At 28.9% G+C, this 22,586-nt stretch overlaps 1 protein-coding gene across 2 annotated transcripts in view; it reads right to left on the bottom strand.

The window, feature by feature from the left end:
* Window positions 1-211: 211 nt before the first annotated feature.
* Window positions 212-22,586, bottom strand: part of verm (LDLa and CE4_CDA_like_1 domain-containing protein vermiform) — a 41,604-nt gene continuing 19,229 nt past the window's right edge. The window contains exons 3-8 of one of the 2 annotated variants that reach the window (XM_075356252.1): window positions 19,780-19,892; window positions 12,506-12,655; window positions 11,375-11,490; window positions 5,748-6,061; window positions 3,853-4,345; window positions 212-1,278 (exon numbers count right to left, since the gene is read on the bottom strand). In XM_075356252.1, coding sequence (XP_075212367.1) covers window positions 1,048-1,278; window positions 3,853-4,345; window positions 5,748-6,061; window positions 11,375-11,490; window positions 12,506-12,655; window positions 19,780-19,892 — 1,417 coding nt within the window. In that variant the 3' untranslated portion in view covers window positions 212-1,047. Of the gene's footprint in view, window positions 1,279-3,852; window positions 4,346-5,747; window positions 6,062-11,374; window positions 11,491-12,505; window positions 12,656-19,779; window positions 19,893-20,470; window positions 20,602-22,586 lie in introns of both variants that reach the window. The other variant, XM_075356251.1, reaches the window with a different exon arrangement.

Below are 22,586 nucleotides of genomic sequence, written 5' to 3'. Positions count from 1 at the left end.
TTTTAATTTCGTGACCGATCGGACCTTGAAAAAAAAATAACCCTCGTATATCTTTTTTAATTAAAAATGATCAGAAATGGATATCTTTATTTTTGTTGCTAAAAGTAAAGATCTGTGTTAACTATTAATAATGGGTCTTAGATGATGGAATCTATCAATCAGTGTTTTAACTTCTAAAGTGCAAGAAGGAAAAGTCTTGATGAAATAAAAATTATTTGTCTTTAAAAAAATTTTTATTAACAATTATTAATCACTTGACAGAGCATACAACTTTAAAACTATTAAGAGTACAAAATATTTTTAAATTAATAGTAATAAAATTAAATATATTTGTACAACAATGACATAAACTCAAAACTCATAATAGTAATGAATTATCTTACAAAGATTTTTGTTCATAGACCAATGTAATAACAATTATTAATGTAAGTAGTAATAAAAATCAATACATTGGAATGCAGTGGATAGGAATTTGGGTTAACTAAACAATATTAAAAAAAAATTGAAAATTAAGTATTACATTTTTTAACAGAATTATTTTATAATCATTTGAATAGCATACAAAAATTATGTCCAGTATTTTTTTCTGATTAAAAATTTATGAAACACTATGTATTATATTTACAATCCAGTGGGACTAGAAAATGTACATAATTTGTGGCCTATGTACTGATAATATACACATCCTTTCCATAAATCTCATCATTTGTAGATTTAAGTAATTCACAAATGAATTTAGTAAATCATGAGCTGTATTACAATTTAAGTTTTATGATTAATAATATAGCATTTAAATCAAATATATGGCAATTAAATTATAAAAAAATCATTTCTAATTTGTTTCTGTTAATGTGTCCCTCTTATTTTTAATAAATAATTATGTTTGTGAAATTATTTTCACTTGTTTCTCATTATCAATAAATATTTTTATGTTATAAAAAATCTTTATTAAAATATTTTGTTATTTCTCATTCTTTCCAAGTCACTAATTGTAACACAGCCTGAAACTGTAAGTCTTTCACTTTTTATTTTAACACTTCACTTAACTTACTTAGCAGAAAAACCATCTCCTGTTGGATCAAGAATCCAGGGATAATTATTTGGGCATTCCATACATGTGAATAACCTGATGGTTTGTCCTGGTAATTCTCTTGTTGTTAAGGGACATGGGTTTGGTAAGGAACAGTATGGTTGTCCTTTAACATCACACTTTTCTTTCCATTCCTGGAAGTCCCTTAATGATGTCAGTTCTGTGGGGTTCTGCATCCATTGAATTACCTGTAAAAATTTAATAATGTATTAATATTTTTTGGTATAATTTATTTTTATAAAAATTCTTTGTAACATATGAAACAAATCAAGAAAAAATCTAAACACTAAATTTCTTATTAAATAATCATTTATTTAAAATATAACCAGTAGTTAGAATTTAAAATCTTACTGATAGTCTCCTACCTAAACCAGCAATTAGTTGTAGTGATGCTTTACCTAATTAGGCTACTTATACCTGTAATGTCAACATACACCTTCGCATTTATGTCAATAAATAATTAAAACCATGAGATTGCTCACAATTTATAATGACAAGAATTCATGTAGGATTATTTGTTAGTATTGGTTGTTTGAATTGCTGCTTTAAGAACAATATCATGCTTTGGATAAGTCTGACAAAATGAGATTAAGCTTTTGAAAAAGACTTAAGATAGTAACTAGTTTTTTAAATGGAATTGTGTATCTAGAAGATTTTTTGAAGATTAATATGTTGCTTCTTTGTAAATAAACTAGTGATTGATTTATAATATAATAATTATAATATAATATATTTATAATATAATAATTTTTAAAATAATTATAAAGAAAACACCTTTTTTTAATAATTTTACAAGTCAGTTTAGTGATATGATATATTTCAGATTTCAGCTGTTTGATTAAAAATTTTCACTGGTGGCAGTGGTTATTTTCATTACCACTGGTTCTAGGATTATACTCATTCTTCTATACTGCAATTGCTTGTTATCTCTATATAATCTAGTAAAAGGAGGGCTGAACTATTAGCATTTTACCATTACTTTGCATTAGTTTTTTATTTATTTCAGAATGTTAGTTTATGTTGTGTCCCTTATATAATGAAGCCATCAGTTTTTAGAAAATGCCATCTACTATTTTCCTGAGAATTAAAAGTTAGTTATCTATTAATTTTTTGTCCACGTTGCTCTTTTATTTATGTGCTCATCAAAATGCAGATGATTTTCAGCATTACAAGTTAAGATATTCTATTCACAGATGGATTATCTGTGTAGTGACATCATTACTTTCAGAAAAGAAATTCTGAATGGTGCCTTATATTTCAGCTGCTTTAAATGCCTCATAACTATAAGAAAAACTGGGCAGATCATGTAAAGCTATAAAATAATGTACTCCTTCCTGATTTGACATTTTAGAATCAAGTATCAATAAAAGAAAGAAATCATAATATATTATGATTGATTTCTTTATTAAGTTCAAAGCTGTCGTGCATATTAATTTACTGTAAGTAAAGTAACTAAAACTCAATGATCTACAGAACTAAAACTTAATGATCTACAGAAACCAGTTTATTACATGTGGCTTTAGCAACTGGAATTATATCTTACTTCAGACCCTTCAATTTTAATGATATTATTCCTTGAGTTGCTCCAGTTAAGGAACTATCAGATTGTAAGAATTCCAGTTTATTGTTTTATCAGAATCTATTTAGTTTTTATCAGATTAAACAATATTTAATGATTTTTCAAAATTTGTCAATCTCCAAGTGTGTTGAGTTTTAAGCTATTTTGTATTACGAGTAAAAACTGGATGATATGATTAATATTTCTGAATATTCTAGTGGGGGTCTTGCTGAGTAGTTTGTAGTTGAGATGGCTTCTTCAAAACATCATAGTATGGCTGAGCGTTTACTTAAGAAAGCCTAACCAATTCTTGGATTGCCCAAGAATCCAATAACTGAAGTAAAAGCAATTTTTCGTAGCTTGTATTTGAACTGGTTAATACAAATTGGATCCATGTCAGTTTTATGGGAACTATTAAAGTAATTATATCCTTTTTGTTTATGTAGTCTGATGGGTGTAGTTCTCTCTTTTGAGTAGTTTAGGGGCTACTTATAACCTATCTAGGTACTCTGTTTGCTATCTGTTGCCTGTAAAAAACTCCAACCCCTGGATGAAGTGCTTGTTGGATAAAGGCAGATGTACCATCCATGTCAGATGAACGGGGTGTCAAGGTGGATACTTTGCATTCCATCCAAGGGAATGCCTGACTAGTTTGTTACATGTTTCGGAGATCCTGAAATACTATCCTGGGCTACAGTCAACGTGTGATTACACACATAAACCGATAGACCTCTTTAAGGCGGACACCTCCTCTAGAACCAGTCTTCGTGGCATGAGTAGTAGTGGCTTGGCCTTTCATCCGGAGGAATGGTATTTTCACACACACCACAAATCATTCATCTCATCCTCTGAAGCAATACCTAACGGTGATCCCAAAGATTAAAAAAAAAACAAAAAAAACATGTACTCATATTAGTATGAAACCATGTGTGTCTGTGTAAATATACATATATATTGCTGTGTATGCGCGCGTGCGTGTGTGTGAGTGTATGTGTGTGTTCATGTGTGCTTATGCATATTTCTTTTTTCTATAATGAGAATGATAAATATTGATTTTATACATTTTTATGTAATGTCCACTGGTATCTGTGGTTGAATGTGTAACTGGTCTCTATCATTAGAGTTTGAGTTGTTAGGTTTTAGTGATTATTGGTTATGTTATTTATTATTATATGGTGGTATTAATTTAAAAATAGAATATTACCTGAAGCATTGTAACAAAGTATACATCATTACGATCCAACATTTCTTCAATAAATTTGATGAGTTCTTCCTTAAATTCCTTTTTGCTCTTGAGCCATGAAGCATGGAAGTGAAGACCAAGTGGAGCTCTGTTTGTGTTAAAATGTCTGTTAAAGTTGTGTCTGAGGAGACGTGCAAACTGATCTCCAGTTTGAATGTTTGAACATGAGTCTACCATGTGACAACCTGGTAGACTTTCATCAAAAGTTGGGTCATCTCTACGATCCAATTCATTCATGACCATTTCCCAGATTGGATGACTTCTGCTAGGACAGTTCTGTGCATTACCATTACATTTGTGTGGCATACGGAAATATAATGTATATGGCCATATTGGTACCCTACCAAGTGGTGCGGTAATTGATGCATCATATACAAAATATTGGTCTGCCATCATCTCAAATTGTTTGTTACCTCCTACACGTAAGTAGGGTGCTCTTACACCAATAATGGATCTGAAACAAATATTAAAACATTAAGAACCTTGATTTTATTTTATATTATTACAGTGTATAAGATATACACTGAGTAATAGATTTTTTAATAAAAGTTTACCTCTGGCATGTATTAAATAATTTTACGTTGGTGATATTTAAAGAAAAATAAATGTTAGTCGTTATTTTTACAAGCTTTCCTATTTTAAAATTTTTATTTACTCTTAGTAAAGTATTGTTTGTGAGCGTGTATATATATATATATTTTATTTATTTATGCATAAAATATTGTGTTTATTATGTATTTACATATTGCGGTACAATATTTGAGTTGAAAATTTTGTATAATCTTTATTAAAGTTATATTTTTTTATAATGGCTGTTATTTGTTACCCGACTTGCTAAATGTCATAGCATATTAAGAACTGTGAGTTAAAAAAAAAATTATAAAACTTACAGTTAAAACAAAAATTAATGGCAGCAGGAAGACATTTGGCACTTAGTTTTTATGATGATTTGGTGAAGTGAAGAAAGAGCGTTAGATCTATGCAGGGAATTGAACCCAGACATTAAAAGCCAATAGGCTGATCATTACACCAACTTTGATTTTAGTAGTAGATTTAAGCCAGATTTTAGTATAGTTACAAGACCTCTCCACTTTTGTATACCTTCCTCTTGCATTTTTAAAAAATAATTTCTGATATCTCATTTTTCTATTATTTTTGCATGTCTGTACAAAGAGTAGCTTTATTTGCTCTAGCTTAAAAACTACACTAGCAAGTTCTTCTCAAGTTTTATCTTTAGGTCTACTATTTAATGTTTTTTTCTTATTTTAATATATCTAACACTGTTACCTTCTTGTTTTTACTTTTATTGATATGAGAATCTTCAGTTCACCTCTCTGTTCTCTCTATATCTTCTGGGTTAATGGTAATGTTTCTACTCCATCTGTTAACATAGGTCAACATAGATAATAATGAGCTACCTGCTCATTATTATTTTTCCCTAGCAGGTAGTGTTCTAAACTATGTGTTTGGTGCTTGCAAAGTGTTTCTAAGTTAAAATGGTTTTTATTAAGTGTAAGAGCTTTTTTTAAGATAAGGGGTAAAGTTTAATTCAGTAGTCAGTTCTAAATATGCTTACCAAAACATTTTTTTAACTTACCTCTAAACATTTAGATTTTCAAATTTATCAGTTCAGCATTTGAATTTTGATTTATGATTAATTATCCTATGAAACATTAACTAACAGCTTTGGAAATTTGGTGTTAGTTTTGAGTCTTGACAATAAATACAATTGTCTTTTTCTTAGTGGTTTTCTATATGTTTCTAGATGATATCATAAGCCTGTAGTCATAAAACTGTTACATTATAGATAATACTTTTAAACAGAATATATTAGAGTTATGAATGTTTTATCTTACCCATCAGTAATATTTGCAAATCTTTCTACAATAAGACGAGCACCAGCCATTTCTGCTAGCCAGTCATCATATGAACCACCTGTCCAGTACTTAGGATCATCTTTGTGTGTCAGTGAGAATACTGCAATCTCATGACCTCTCCTGTGTAAATCTTGTACTGCAGCATAGTTACTGTATTTGTGGGACATAAAGTAAGTTCCTCTAATCTGACAACCGTTTGGATTTTGACGTTGTCCATTGAAGATTTCATCATAAAGGTCAATGTTGTCTACATTAATAGCTCCATTAAATGTTATTGTTATCATTTGTGGTACCTATAAACATATAGTTAAACAATTTAGTATAAAAACTTTATAAATATAGATTTTTAAGTGGCTAGATTATTATTATTATTATCTGGTTCTTTTCAGTCAGAGTAACAGTTGGGTTGACTGTAAGGACCACATTTCGGCAGTTACACTGCAAGAAATATGGTTGTATTCACTATTGTTCGCTGATCACCCACCTCACATATTCTTTGCCTTCAATATTACAACCTTCTACAACAGTTGTATTATTCCACCGTATATACCTAATTCCTCAAGGTGTTTTATAAGACTCTTTGGAGTCTCCCCTGCTGTTCCAGTTATTATCGGAACTATAATGACATTGTGTATGTGGGCCACATATTATTGATCTCATCTGCCAATAGCATATATTTTTCCAACTTTTCCCTTTCTTTTTTGCTAAGTTTCATGGACAATAGGACAGCAATATTGATAATAGATGCAAGTATTTTTGGACTTATACATGCATGTCTGATCGGTTGTTATCTGTCATTATGTATGGTTTCAGTATATATTGAAATAACAGATTCTAGCTTGTATATATAATAAGGCTGACATGAATCAATCACATTGAGATTATAAAGCATTTGCTGGTGCACTATTCCTAGAATATAATCGTGCCTCTTAGTGTACTCCTTTGGTGCCAATATTGATCATGAACTCATAATATGTTCTATGTTTTCTGAATACTGTCCACAGATCCAACATTTATCTGTTCTAATGTCTTGATCATTTAAAATATACTTCTTTTAATTTCTAGTATGTATCACCTAATCTTGAATTGCGAGTATAAATTCTTCTGTTTTTGGGAGTATTTCACTCTTATATAGCCATCACTGTGAAGCCATTTCATCAATATCTGAATTTTTCAGGACAGTTGGAAACCTCCCATGCAGTTCTTTACTTTTCCAACTGGAAATTCTCACATCAGTGATGACAATTTTCATTCTGGATCAAAATCAATATTTTTTAAATTCAGAGGCATAAATGCTATATTACTTTTCACTATACATCATGCAGAATGCTGTCTTTAGCCTTCTCATAGAAATATAGCCATCACTGTGAAGCCATTTCATCAATATCTGAATTTTTCAGGACAGTTGGAAACCTCCCATGCAGTTCTTTACTTTTCCAACTGGAAATTCTCACATCAGTGATGACAATTTTCATTCTGGATCAAAATCAATATTTTTTAAATTCAGAGGCATAAATGCTATATTACTTTTCACTATACATCATGCAGAATGCTGTCTTTAGCCTTCTCATAGAAATATTCTTGCTACAGATTCTTAACATCCAGGATACCACGTTCCGCAATTCTTTGCGGTAGATAAAGTCTCTCCATTGAATTCTTAGAGTGGTGCATTCGATGCCTCGTACACAATGTCCTATCCAAATGATTCAGTGCATCCAACTCAATTCCCATCCCAAAAATAATTCCTGAGCTATATATTATCAAGGGGATTGCATAGGTATTCAAATTTGTTATGGGCACTCAGTTTAATTAATTTTCAGCACCGCCTCCACTCTTTTCTTAAACCTTACTGTTAAATTCTCTTTAACTTGTTTTTACTGGTTGCCCCTAACCTGCTGATATCCAAGTATTGTAGCCCTCTTCTTCACCCATATCTTCAATGATCCTGACCGTGTAGGGGAAGACAACCTTTGCCACCCCTTCTGTTCCGAGCCATTGTGGGCTTTACCTAAGGTCATTTTTGAAACCTTGGCTTTTGACATATTCCTGTCTGCCTCGTCCAAGATGCCACCAGTGCAAATGCCATGAGTAATATTCCCATTGGTGTACTACTATTTAATGAATTCAAAACAAAACACATCTCACTAAGGCTTAAGTAAGACTGAAAGGACCTAACTAATCAAAGGAATCGAACTACCTACTCGTAGAAGGTAAAAGTGAGTTCAACACACAAATAAAACATAAAAATATTACATGAAACAAGAACAACACAGTGACATTGAAACAAAGCAAACCAAATGACAAAAACATAATTTATAAAACAAAACATCAACAAAAACAGAATACAAGAGAAATCCAAGCATAGCTCTAGATCCCTTCAGCAATCCTTTCCTTTGCTAAGTACACTATAAAACTCTCCACTATTGCCCGTTTAGCCTGGCTTCTCCAGTTTACATGGAGATCCAACGCCAACCTGATAAGATCAACTTGACAGATGGTCTCCATACACATTAACTCGTACTTCGAGCACACATGTAGAATATGGTAGCTGTCATCCAATTGTCCACACTGAGAACATATCCCAGAATCTACCAGGTAGAATTTCTGCATTCTTTCCCTAAAACCACCATGGCTGGAAAGAAATTGCATCACATATTTATTAGGGTACACCCAAGAGGCGTCCCGCAAACCAACAACATTTGGATAGAGATCATGCGTATAACGCCCACCATCTCTCCCATCCCATCTGGTCTCCCACAAGGCATTGCCTTGTTGTTCAATTTCTTGTACTTTATCTGAAGTCAACTCACTGGACTTCTTAACAACATACTGCTGCTGCTTCTCAGACGCAATTAAGTCTATTGGTATCACGCCTGCAATCACCAAGACTGCCTCCCGTAAAGTAGTACGGTAACCACTAATGAGTGGTTACCGTACCATGGTACCATGGTTACTGTGGTTAATGATAACGACTATTAACAATATTAGATGCCTTCAGTGATAACTGTGAAACCTGTTTGCACTTCAAATCCCACATGACTTATCTATTTACTCTTAACCATGATGTGGATTCTATGTTTTTCTAACCTATAGGAAGTTTTGACATCATTACTAAATTCTGCAAGTAGGTCTATCAGGTAATTCAGATTCCTCTTGTAATTGGCATATAATTTGATGTCATCCATATGTAACAGGTGGGAGATTGAAATACAACATTCTGGCTCGATGAAAACCCACTCTTTCTGTTATTGAGCATATTGGACAAAGGGTTCAGTACAAAGTAGAACCATATAGGGCTCAATGCATCTTCTTGAAATTTTTCTCTCTTAATTTTGATTTTATCTCCAAAATTTGGATCAAAACTGTCTTGAAAGAGAGCCCCCGTCATCTTCCAAATATTCTTTAAAAAATCCATGCACTTCACTATCTGTTCATCTACCTTATATATATGTTGCAATTTCAAAAACCAAGCATGTGATACATTATCAAATGCTTTTAGATAGTCTGTATAAGCCTTGCAGAGAAAGTTTTCACTTCTAGTTATCACTGCAATCGAAGTAAAAATTTTATATATAGTGGGAAGACTTGTTATCGGTCTGTATTTCTCAGGTTTTACAGATGGGACCGGTGTCTTCAGAGAAGGTACGTTACTCCACAAATAAAGAATTTAGGGCTCCCACAGCAACTCAGAATATAATCTTGCTAGTTTCTCATGGCAATATGAAAACAGTTTGTACCAGTAATTATGGACTTATTTAATCCAGGAGCCTTCCAATTCTCTTTTTTTTCATTGCAGCTAACAACACCTTCTCAGATTCTACACTGGCATCGTACATACTTTGTAGGTTTTCAGATTTTCTTTTTCAGCTCTTATCCAAAAAACTGCTTTTCACTTGCACTGAACACCCTATTTTCTGACCTTTGTTGGTTGCTTTCATTGTGCCTCTGAAAGTCGAGTTGCTAGGGCAGCTAACCTTTGCTTAAACCAATCATTAACCTTCACCAGAGTTATCTTCTGTAGTCTTAAATCTCTTTGTTATTTTCATAACTCCGTCAGCCACTCTCCAGGACACATTGCATTTAATGAATTTTGTTAAGACTCCAATGTTTTTCTGAAGCTCCTTTATTTTGTTCTCCAATAGCCATACAGGGATTGAGTTACTCCCTGCGCATGATTTACGAGCTGGTGCAGTTAAGACTTTCTGGTTTTGGAGCCTGAGTTCAGTAACTGCTCCAGCATAAACTGCTCCTTGTATCTTCTGCAAAGTGATTGTATCACTCATTCTGGTTCCCTTTACTTCATTTACTTTTCCAATTATTGATTTTTTATTTAGATTAAATTACAACCATGGGAACTAGGTTGCATTTTGGGGTCCATTCCTTCATACTACTTGACTCCTTAAATATACTTTCCTCCTAACTAATTTCTTCATATACTGGAATTACTTCATTGCGTAAAACTACATCCTCTTCAACATTATTAGACATCCCCCATTTCCAATGAGACTTCCCTCTTTATTTCATTCGTCCTAGATGAAAACCCCTCATTATAGATCTGTATTGGTCCCTAATATTTTGAACTGTTTTATCAGAAAGCTATGGCAATTTGTTGATTACCATTGTATGCATTTCCTTAACATAAGGGAGATCAGTAGTTTCTAACTGATTATACTAAATAACATTGAACAATATTTTTATTTTTCATGGGTTCATTTTGATTGACACCTCCTGTCTTGCATTGTGAGCAGAGGCTGGGAAGTTTCTGCAACACTAATGTTAGAGAAATGTACAGTTCCATTTCTTGTGGTACCATTCTGTGGGATGTTGCTACTTACTCCATCGTTTTCCACATCAGATGAAACATAACAATCATCCGAAGGGTACTCACCTGTGTACTCCTTCTGCCCCAGTTATTTTCAGTTAATCGACGTTGCTCCATCGTAAAAAAATGGGTATAAAGGAAAAGCTTCTGGAAGTAGGCCTCTGACAGCCAAAGCACAGCTATCCAATATGGGTACAGATGCTAACCAGAACACCGCCAGCTGTGAAAACAGATGCATCTGGATTTGTGTTTCTGTTTTGGTGTGCAGGTAGTATTTTATTTCCCACCTACCCCACACATATCTGGATTGATTCCCAATCCACAAGTTGGGGATACGGATTATTTTTATTTTTATTATGACCTTACAGACTGACTACTAATAATAAAATAACAAAGTAAAGTAGTTGAGCAAAGTATAACAATTTGTTTAATTTTGTATGTTGTCAATATTTTATTTAATTTCACTAATATGTATCTACTTTTATTTTTATTTACATCTATAATAACAAAAGTAAACTTATTTGAATGATAATAATCATTTAAATGATAATACTTATTTAAATGATAAGAGTAATAATATTTTTCTTATGTGTTACGTAGTAATCAGGATATTGTTTGATACTGATAATAATTTTAATGATTGAATAACTGATTTATTTCCATTTAGTACATGTACGTACATTAGTTAAATCGGTTAAAAATCTGTAATTTAGAGTTAGCTGGATTCTAATTTCCATTAGAAATAGCAATATATTTGGTAAAAAAAGAGTTTTGACATTTTTACCTGGTTAGGTTCAATGTTTCCAGGGATTCTAGTTCCATCAGCAGAGCAGAAGCAGTCCGGTAAAACACACTGGGTTGGGTCACAGTCAGGTGCTCTATTTGGATCTAATTCAACAGCTGCAAAAATACATATATATTTGTTTTTTTTTGTAATTAAAAATTCTTCTTGTATAATTTAATTTGCATATTTATAATCTATAATTAAATCTATAGCTGAATACGAGTAGTTGATCATTATCAACTAATTATAATTAAGCATTATTATTATATTATAAACTAATATTCTGAAATATATGTGAAGAGTCAGTCTTTTGATGAAATTATTTTATGCTCTTTTCTGGGAAATATCTAGAAATTGCTATAAAATCCTACTTGTTAACTTTACTTTTATACCAATCTCCAAAGAACACTAGTATCCACGATCTAGTATTCAAATCCGTATAAACTGCCTTTACAATCTCTGATTCAACAAAACTTTACTGATAGACTTCTTCAATATTACATTAATCAGTGAAGAAATCAGTAAAAGAATAAGTGCATTAATGAAAAGCATCAGATGTATAGCGGAAGATGTTTAGAACAGAAGAAGTTGAACTAAGTAAAAATAGGTGGTTATTTAATAGTATACTTCATTAAATAGGATTTTCTTGGTTGCTGTAACTATCGCAACTGTATAATATTTTATAATGTTGTTATCTAAACAACATATTAATATATTTCTACTACAGAAAGAAAAGGGGATTTTTTTATTATTAAACTATACAATTAATCTCAGAATTATAAATGAAAGGTCTCTAGAGTAATTAAGTCATTTCTTTTATAGTTTCTTCTAATTCAATACTAGTTTTCATACTGATTATTCTATTTTGTATTCCATGAGTATACTCTTCCATGTTGTTTTGCCACGGGCTAAACAAGTTTTTCCCCATAGATAGGCTCCCTGTAGATAGGTAGTTAGGGAGAAGAGTTAATGTTCTTTATTAGCATAAAATAGTTGCCAATAAAGATTTTTAAAATTATACAAAAGTAATTTTCTGTAAATTTTAAAAGCCCTTCAAATAATAATGAAAAATTTAACTAATACTTTTTTTTTTAATAACTTAATTCTTTATAATTTTTTTGGTATACTTACTGCAAGCATTTTCATCTGATTCATCTTTACAGTCTGGTTTATCGTTACAGAAGAGTTCTTTTTCGATACATTCTCCATTACCACAAGACAATTTACCTTCGTCACATACTGGCTCATCTGTCTTCAAGATTGGGAAAACCTTTCTTGGTTCTAAAATAATAACATTAGACTGAAGTGATTAAATTATTTTATAACAGCAATGTAACAATTATTATAGCGCAGATTTGTGTATTGATTTAATTCTAATGTTTATTAAAATAAGTCTATAAAGCTGGTAAAAACCCTGTAGGTTATAATTACAATGATTTATGATGATTGTGATGAAAGCTTTAAATAATTTTATTAAAATATACAGCGATTGTTCTATAATGGATTAACATGGTTTATATTTAGCTCATAACTTTTTTCTAATACTATAATATGAATAAAATATTTCTTATCTCTATTTATTGTTTGAAAGTAGAAAAATTCTTGATTATGGTATTTGTTATACATGAAAGAAAGTATTTAACTGTAATATTAGGGCACCTTCTTTTATTTATTTATTTATTTTTTAATTAAAATTGACTTCTGCTTTTTATAACTAATCTGATAAATATTTAAAGAAATAAGTGAGTAAAAAAATAAACTGTTATGTTTTTGGTAAAAATTTTTGTATCTTTTTGTTCACTAACAATTAATAGTTGATTCAATTTAAAGTAATTTTAGGGAAAGGGGTTCATGGTAACCAATTGCAAAAATAATTTTTATTGTAGGTTCATATTATGAATCAGTCTTATTTTGTTGTAGGGTGATATATGATTGCAGATGATTTTGTTTTTAATCAGTTTATAATAGGGCCTATAATTGAAGTTAAACCTTTGGTAAACTATAGTTTCCAGTAGAATCTTCTATTTGTTTTATATAATTTTAATTTCTTTATTCAGATATCTATATGTACTTTTTAATCACTATTTTATTGAACATAGAAAAAAAAGTTTTCATATTTTTATTAACTAAAATTCAAAAATATGTAGAAATACATGAATTAAAGATTTAAATTATGGAAAATGTATTTAATGGATCAGGAAAATATACTCCCATAAAAAGTTCAGTTAGGTAGGATCTGCCGTAAACTGACAGTAGTAAATTGGGTTCAACTATTAATATAACCCTCAAATAAAATGAGTTAAACTGTAGGAATCTGTTATTAGTTTAATTTATTTAAATTTCAACAGTAAAATAATATGATAATTTAATGAAAGAAGAGCAGTATGATGATCACTCAGGATAACATCAGGGATGATGTTACTTTGAACATAGTCAGGGTAGAAAACTAGAAATCAAATATTTTTCAGATTTTTTAGGAAATTTTTACTTTTTTTAGTGAGAGTTTCCTACAAAAATCTGAATAAGCTAAAATAAGTTACAATTATATAATTATCTAAATTTTATGTTTATTTTTTTCATAATTATTTATGTGTAAACATTTATTTATCAAAATTTATATTTGCTGTATTTTCTAATCAAATTCTATTTATCTTTCAAATGGTACTAATAATGATCATATTATTATATCTGTACTGTACTTCCTGTTTTGTATGATATATGTTATGCAATGGCATTTCAATAATTCAAAGCTAAAGGAAGTGAAAAAACTTAATTATCAATAAATTTTAGTTATTAAAATTTGTGCATTGGTCCATAGAAATATCGTTATCTAAAAATAAGTATTTATCATCTTTTTTCTAAAAAGAAGTTTTTTTTTCTTAAAAAGTAGTAATATATTGTATTTAATTTGTTATATATTAATCCACTTTACAGGCTATTTTTTGTTTTAGTAATTTTTTTTCTAATTCTCAATAAAAATTTCATTCACTGTTCCTGTAGCAATGTTATAATATGTTAGCAATATTAATGTTGTGTCTGCGTTATTTTTAGAATATTGTTTATATTAATTAAATTAAATATCCCTTTATTACATTTCTACTGTAGTAAATTTAATCACTATCTTTTAGTGTTATTATGAATAAACAACTATTTGAATGCTTTTTCTTAATACTTTTAAATTAATAACAATTATTACAAATAATATCGAGTTATTCTAATTTTACAATTTAAAAAAATATATATATATTTTTTTATTTACAGAATAGATACAATATAAAACAAACCTTACATTCCAGTGATCGTTTATGATCTAAGGAAGATATTTTATACAATAGGTTATCTTTAAAACTAACACAAAAAAACACACATAAAATATACACAGATCGTGAATATGATGATAGTATAAAATCATGGTAAAGACTGTGTTCTTCAGTATGGGGAAGGGTAAAGTGTTGATTAAACATAAAACAAAGAACATGTGACTGCATGTTGAGTGGTGGTAATGTGTTGACAGTTAGGCCCCCTGGGTGCACACACACAGACACGCAGCAGTGAAAAAAGGCCCAAAAGGATGAGAAATTTTCAAACCCAGACCAATATATAAACACAAACATGTTGTAGTCAGTGTGAATAAAAGAAACACACATGGAAGCACACAAAATCCATCTTATGTTATTTGTGTTAGAAAACATCACAATGATTTTTTTTGGAAGGGGGAAGAAAAAACAAATTTGATAACACACAACATGCTAGAATATAAGTTTAGTGAAATAAAAGATTGGAAAGCTTTAAAAATTAAAACAGATTCAGTTATTTTTAAGAAACACGTAAAAGAAATAAATATTTAAGATATTATTAATCACACCTTCAGACATGCTGAAATAAAATACATGCTTCAAGAAATATTAAATGTTAAACAGCATTTCTTTATTTTAATAGTAACACAGTAAAGCAAGTAATTCTTAACTGAATGCTAGTAATTGCTTTGCTTATTGGAAACATAATCTTATAAAATTGCAGTTTCTCCGTTCTCTGTCTGTGCCAAAAGTGGGATCATCCTGATCTAGAGAAAGTTAAAATTTGGCAGATACTTGACTCAAATTGCTTTAATACACCACCAAAAAATGCTTTTAATATTTTTGAATGAGTTTGTACAAATTAAAAAAAATCTAAATTCAAAGGGTTTAATTTTATTTAATTCATATATGTATATATATATATGTATATATAGCTCCTGAATTCAAATAATGAGCTACATTCTGATAAAATATGAGAACTGAACAAATGGGAATTTACAAAAGAAAAAGAAAAGAAAATTTAAAACGAACACTTTTTTAACATTTGTTTTTTCAGAGAACAATGAAAAGTTTTACCATTTCACTCTAATAATAATTTAATTACCATTGTTTTTTTAAAATTTATTCATTATTTTTATGTGTTGCAAATTAATTTTTATTTTTTATTTTTGGAAAACATAAGTTAATTAAAATTATTATTGTAAAAATAAATCAAACTTTTCATAAAAAAAAAAATTATTTCAGTTCAATGACATGTAATAATATAAGTAATTGCTTAAGTACTTTTTGTTAATTGACCAGTCTTATTTCACTGTACTTGAAGGATGCAATGAACCTTTTGTTTCTGATATAAAAAAGAAAAAAAATGTTAACCACATTCATATAGTTATTATGAATGTTATTTTTATTGCAAAAAAAAATAACATTCATTTGTTATTTTTATGCAACAAAGTGAACTATTTTTAAATGAATATCATTTGTCTGTAAAAAGAAAGAAATTAAAGATATGAGAAATTCTTCCAAATCTTGTAGAAAAAAGTAAAAGAATATGAAGTGAAATTAGGTAACTAAAGCATTTAGATGGAGTTATAAATTGCACCCTTCTTTCATATAATTTATATTTTTATGCTATGTAGTTTTTATAAATTTTGTTACATTTCTGACTGAAATATAAATGGAGTTTGAGTTTCATATTAAATTTCAGTTTATTTGTACAAATTTTGATTGGAACATTATATTAGTTACTATGAAATAATATATACAATTATAATTATTTGAATCAAAGCATGATTGTTATCAATTATATTTTGGCTACACTTACAGTATTTAGAAAATTCATTGTACATAGTTTCCATAGTACCTAAAAGCAAGTACTTTAAGTACATTCCCAAGCAATGAACTTAAAAAGAGATTTATTGTTAATGAAGACCTTCTTTTGAAAAAAAAAATGAAAATGTTAATGTTAATGAATATAAATGAAAGTTTTGAGTTGAATGAATAATTTTATGAAAAAAATGGTTGTGACATTTCAGTACAACTAAATTATCTCTATTATTATTATTATTTTTTTAATAACTAATAAAAACAAATGTTGTAATAACAGTATATAAATACATTATTTTTGTATACATTACTAAAGAATTTGCTTGAATTTTGATTCCTACAAGTTATATACATGCTGTTAGTAAACAAAAATAATGTAGCATATTTAATACATTTATAACAGTTTACAGACATTACATATATTTTTTTAGTGTTATATCATTCAACTTTTTAAAAATAATATTTACTAGAAACTGAAAGTTTAGTTACATTGACATTACAGTATTAATATTATAAAAAAATTAATGTTCTATTAAAAAAAAAAAATTATATTTCTTGATTATTCTTAAGTTAGTGTTTTTGTTTGTTTTATTTTACTCTAAGTTATTACTATTAATTTTTTACTGCAACAGAGTTAATGTGTGAAAATATATAATTTTAAATGTTATAAAAGATACTACAAGACAACAGTTATTTTGTTATAAGAAATAGAATATAGTGCTTGTTAACTAAAGTACTGGTTATAAGGACAAGTTAACTGAAATTCTATTTAAACAATACTGATACAGATAGTTAAACTAAGGGTTATACCTTAATCGCATGCACATGCTGTTGCAAAAAATTATGCTATTAACAGAAATAAGCAAATAAATAAGCATAAGGAAATAGTAAGGATTAGGTATTGTGTTCCACCACTTTTCACGTTGATCTATGGAGACGTCAATTGCAGTCTACAGTACAAAACGCTCTACTACTGTCATGCTTAACTGCTTTCACAACACCCTCTGACCCTAAACAAGGATATAAAAGTGATATATAAGAAATAAATTATGTATAATACAAAAGGTTGTTTTATAGGAATTAATTAATTGAAATATAAATTCAAGGACAAGGTTGTTAGGATTCATTGTTTAAAAAAAAAAAAATATACAAATTAATTTTATTAAACTTCTTATGCTATTTAAAATTGTATATATATGTATATATAATTTTGCTTTAATTTTTTGTCAAGATAAATTTATTTACAAGAATGTATTTTGTGAGATCATTTATATTTTTAATCGCACTGTTAAAGTATTATTTTTTAATGATTTGATGTTAATTGAATTTTATATCCATTAAATTGAATTTATTGGTTATTTGAAAGTTCGTTAACTACTTAGATCTTCAGTAACCACATTGGGGTTTAGTCATACACTTTCCAGATCCTAGCTTGGAAGTAAATCAGTCCTAGCTAGGAAGTAAATCCAAGATCCTTAGAGGCAAACACAAATAACTTGCCACTAAGGTGATCAGAAGACTTTATTATTTTTTTTTTTAATGCTGTATGTTTAAGATTCATAAAGTTAAATAAACCTTTTATTAACCACATTTTCTTATAATTCTATATAAACATAATTTTAAAATTTGGATGTGCATATACTGCTAAATTTTTAATTACTTTTAAAAAGAAATAAGTAAGATAATTAAAAAACAAGATAAAATTTGATCCTCTAAATTAAAGTTTTTTTTATTTATTTATTCAAACAGTCTGTGATACAAAAAAATATATTTGTTGTTTAAATGATAAGGGTAAAGTCAATGTGATACTTGTTGCTTTATACTTTATATTATTTGTAATTTTATTGTTAAGAATAAACTATTTTTTAATACTGTACATAACAAATAATTTTACTGTTAAAGTGGTATTTAATGATGCATATCAATGAGCCGATGAGGCTGCCAAGAGAGCTGCAGTAAATGGCAACCGAATACAAGTGGCATATGAGAGAGATTTCATTAAATTTGTCCGTGTAAAATTGCGGGCTCAGTGGAATAGGTTCTTGAGTCCTCCCACGGCATTACATAATTTCCAGAAGGTGTGCTCAAGAAACCTCTTTCCCCGAGCAACAGAAGAGACCAAGTCATTTTAACTCGGCGGCTAAGGATTGTATACACCAGGCTTACTCATGCTCATCTATTTGGCTCTTCTCAGAAGATCTGTGAGGCTTGCAAGTTCAAATGGTCCATGCACCATCTGCTCTTTGATTGCTCAGTCTTTGGAACCTCTGACAAAACTTAGACCTGGGTTCAGATACAAAATTTTTACTAAACTGGAACGAAGGTATAAAACGTCTGTTGCGGTTCCTTTCCTACAGTGGAATGAAGAATACAATTTAGTAGTTTTTGTCTGATTTATGTATTTTAATTTGTATTTGTTGTTGTTACTTGTCAATGTTTATTCTTTATTGTTCCTGTTTCTTTATTGTTTATTTTAGTTGTTTATGATCATGTAGTGTTACTTTAGTTGCTAATGATTGTAATTTTTGATGTGACTAAATAAAAGCATAAAAAAAAGATGCATATGTCTTGTTTGTAGATAGAAAAAACTTTCACATTTAAAATTATCATCAACTTAAATTTTATAATTACTTTTTTTAAAGTGATACAAAGTATGAACTTTGTAATTTAATCTGTTTTGGATTCAATTTTTTATATCCCTCATGATTGGAAGTAATGCTTTCATGTTCTATTTTGAACAACTTAATCACACATTTAAAAGGTACATTGCAAGCTTAAAGGTCATTAGCAACAAATCAAGATATGGCCTAGATTTAAAAAGCTATTCATGAATTCTTGCTAGATATTATTTATAATATAGTATATTAAAAATATTTTGTATGTAAACAGATTGTGGTAGGTTACCTAACTTAACCTACTCTACTTAACTATGAAATTACTTTAAGTGATTATTTCTATTATAATAATTGTTTGATTTCTTATTTAATTTTACTTATACAGATAAATAAATATGTTTTTAAAAATATTTATTTATTTATTTATTACTGTTTTTAGTTTTTTTTTTAATCAATAATATAGTACTTATAACAACAAGAATAGGGTTAATATATTATTCAGTTACATTTTTTTATGGAGTTATTTAAAGGATTTTGTAAGTTTAAGGATTATTTGTTGGATCTGAGGGTTGTCAGGAAAGCAGTGACAAGGAAGCGCCTATCCTACTGCTCCGTCACCGCTTCCACTCATCATGTTCATTTTAATTCAATAGACTTCATCATCACTTACTGTCCAGTCGGTCACAGTTGGTCACTTTACCCTTCCAATCACAAGTTTGCTTATCAATGTCGAAAGCCAATCCAGAAGGACAACTGATTTGTTTTATACCAGCTTTAGTGCACCTGAAGGAAAAATGAGGTCATTAATTTATGCTATTTATTTTTATCTGGAAGACACTTACCACCTTTCTTTTTTGGCTTCATCAGTTTTATTTATAATTTTAATCTAATTGGTAATTTTTATTTAAAATTATATTGAATCTTCATGATGATTGAGTGTTTTGGTATTTCATGGTTGTGAATAAAAGATTTTTTTCTGATAATTTTACAAGAATCAAACTTTTTTGAATTTGGAAAAGTGAAGGTGAAATAGTAATTTTAGTGGTGTTTTAGAGACACTCTTTAAGTTATAACTAATTGTTTATTTATTAAGTTGTGGTTTATGAGATTTTACTATTAAAAGTATTGTAATTTTTTTTTTTAGTGCATATGCAATTGTATTTTATCAGCTTGTATCTTATTAACTTTCCTTTTCCTTGTAGAAAATTTTATGATATCAGAACTGTTATTTTTGCTACTAATTGATGTCTATTTAACTTTGTTCTGTTGAATAATTCTTTGTAGATATTTACTTTCTATGTAAACAAAACTGATTGCCAAGAAGGAGGTTGTCTTCCCCTGTAAACACTTATGTTACTTACTTTCTAGCTGGTCACAATTTTTAACATTTGTTTTCCAATCACATGTCTGCCGATCTATGTCAAACGCTAATCCATTCGGACATCTCACTCCAGCCAACCTTGTCCTGCTATTTTCTGCACCTTTGTCACACCTGCAGACAAGACAACTTTAAACTAAACTAAGTAATATTTCTCTTTCTTTCCTTGTTAATCTTCCTTTTAATGAGGTAAATAAAAAACATTTACTTTAATATTTTCTAATATGTCGCTTATATTACTTTGATTACTTTGCCCATAAACACATCTACACATCCACATTCACATGATTCTCCATTTATATTCAGCTTTTATTTATATTAACAGAATTCTGTATTTTCATAAGAACTAATAAAAAATAGTTTGAAAAATATGCATTAGATTTTTAAATAAGAGTTAGAATGACAAATTTGATAGGTGGAACAAGATGATTATAATTTTGAAATAAATAAAAAAAATTAAAGAAATATAAAAAAAAAGTTGAATATTATTGCATAATTAGCTAACATGAAGTACCAAAGATTGTGCATTTACGGTTGAATAGAACTAAATATATGTATTCTTGTTTACCTTGTGTTGTATGTTATAAAACTGATATTGTGTGCCTACAGTATGACATAAACATGTAGATTCTCTTGAGTGTTGTTTATTTACAATGTTCCATGTTCAACATAGGACAGCTTGTGTGGCGTGCATATTAATTTTTAGGCTATGAATATTAATTGATTTAACTAGGTTTAGGTTGCAACAACTGCTAACTGTAGAATGTATTTTATTTTAAGTTAGTCATATTATCTTTCATTGTATATCATGTAATTTTTTTGCTTTGTGATTTTTTAAAAGGAGGATTGAAGATAATAATAAGGTAATGAATATTTACACAAAAGAAAGAAAAAGAAATGAACAAGGAAAATATACAGAAACTTAAATAATGTTAATGGAAAATTGCAAAAGTGAAAATGAAATAAAAATTAGAATAGATAATTAATAACATATTAGACAGAGAAAAATTATTAATTAAAACAATACAAGAAGGATGAATTGAAGTTGAAAAGAAGAGCGGCTGAGAAAGATTAAAAATTATAGATGATTTAAAAGGACATGAGAGGTATTAAGAATTCAACAGTTTGCTACTAATAGAAGAAAATGGAGAAAGAAATGGTACAAAGAGGACTTGCTTCAGGACAGATAACGGTATGATGATGATTATCATCACAACAACCTTTTTTATGCATTAATATTAAAATTTTACTTTATTTGAAATCATCATAATCCTGTAGTCATTTGAAATGTATAATGAATTTGTAACCATCAGTATACAAACCTGTTCATCCGGACATCAATAACAAGGCTACTGGTTAATTCAGACTGCTCTAGATTAGACATATACAATTTCTAACAATAATTTTGAAGAGAAGTAAATGACTGATAATATAAAATAGCTTCCTTGACAGCAATATATACTAAACCCAATTTAATTAATAAATGGCATTTTTTATGTGCTATGATGTACAATTAGATTAGACATTTTCTGAATAGAGGATTCAATTACTACTTTGTAAATGTTCTGTTGTACTTATGCCCAAATTATTTTAGATAGAAAATAAGATATATGTTTTACACAAAATTTTGTTTAAATGTTGAAATAAAGAAAACTATAAATTGTAAGCTTTACTACAGAAACTATAAATATATCCAGGACATTTTTGTTTAAAAACAACTTTAAACAATGGAAAAATTAAAAAAAAAGATTCTATGTAAAACATAATTTTAAAAAATAAAATTGTGTAAGCAATTCTAACTTACAGAATGTCAGTAAGTTATTTTATTCAGGAAAAGCAATCTTCAAATTACAGATATAGTAGAATTTATACCAACCTTGGATTTCAAATGTTTGGAGTTGTATGAATAGAAGTATGAGATAAACAATATCCTCCAATTTTAACATTTATCAGAATTGGTATACTTAAAAATATAAAAAGGTAATAACTTTGGTTATCTGATATTTGGAGTTCTAATAATTAGGATAGTTATAGGGATAGATATACGTAAGAAAACTAGTATGTGAAATTCATTATAGAGTATTCTTAATGGAATACAT

Source organism: Lycorma delicatula, chromosome 2 (assembly GCF_047948215.1).
Source record: "Lycorma delicatula isolate Av1 chromosome 2, ASM4794821v1, whole genome shotgun sequence".
Lineage (NCBI taxonomy): Eukaryota > Metazoa > Arthropoda > Insecta > Hemiptera > Fulgoridae > Lycorma > Lycorma delicatula.
Note: the sequence above shows the minus strand (reverse complement) of the source record. Positions and strands in the feature narration are given on the sequence as shown.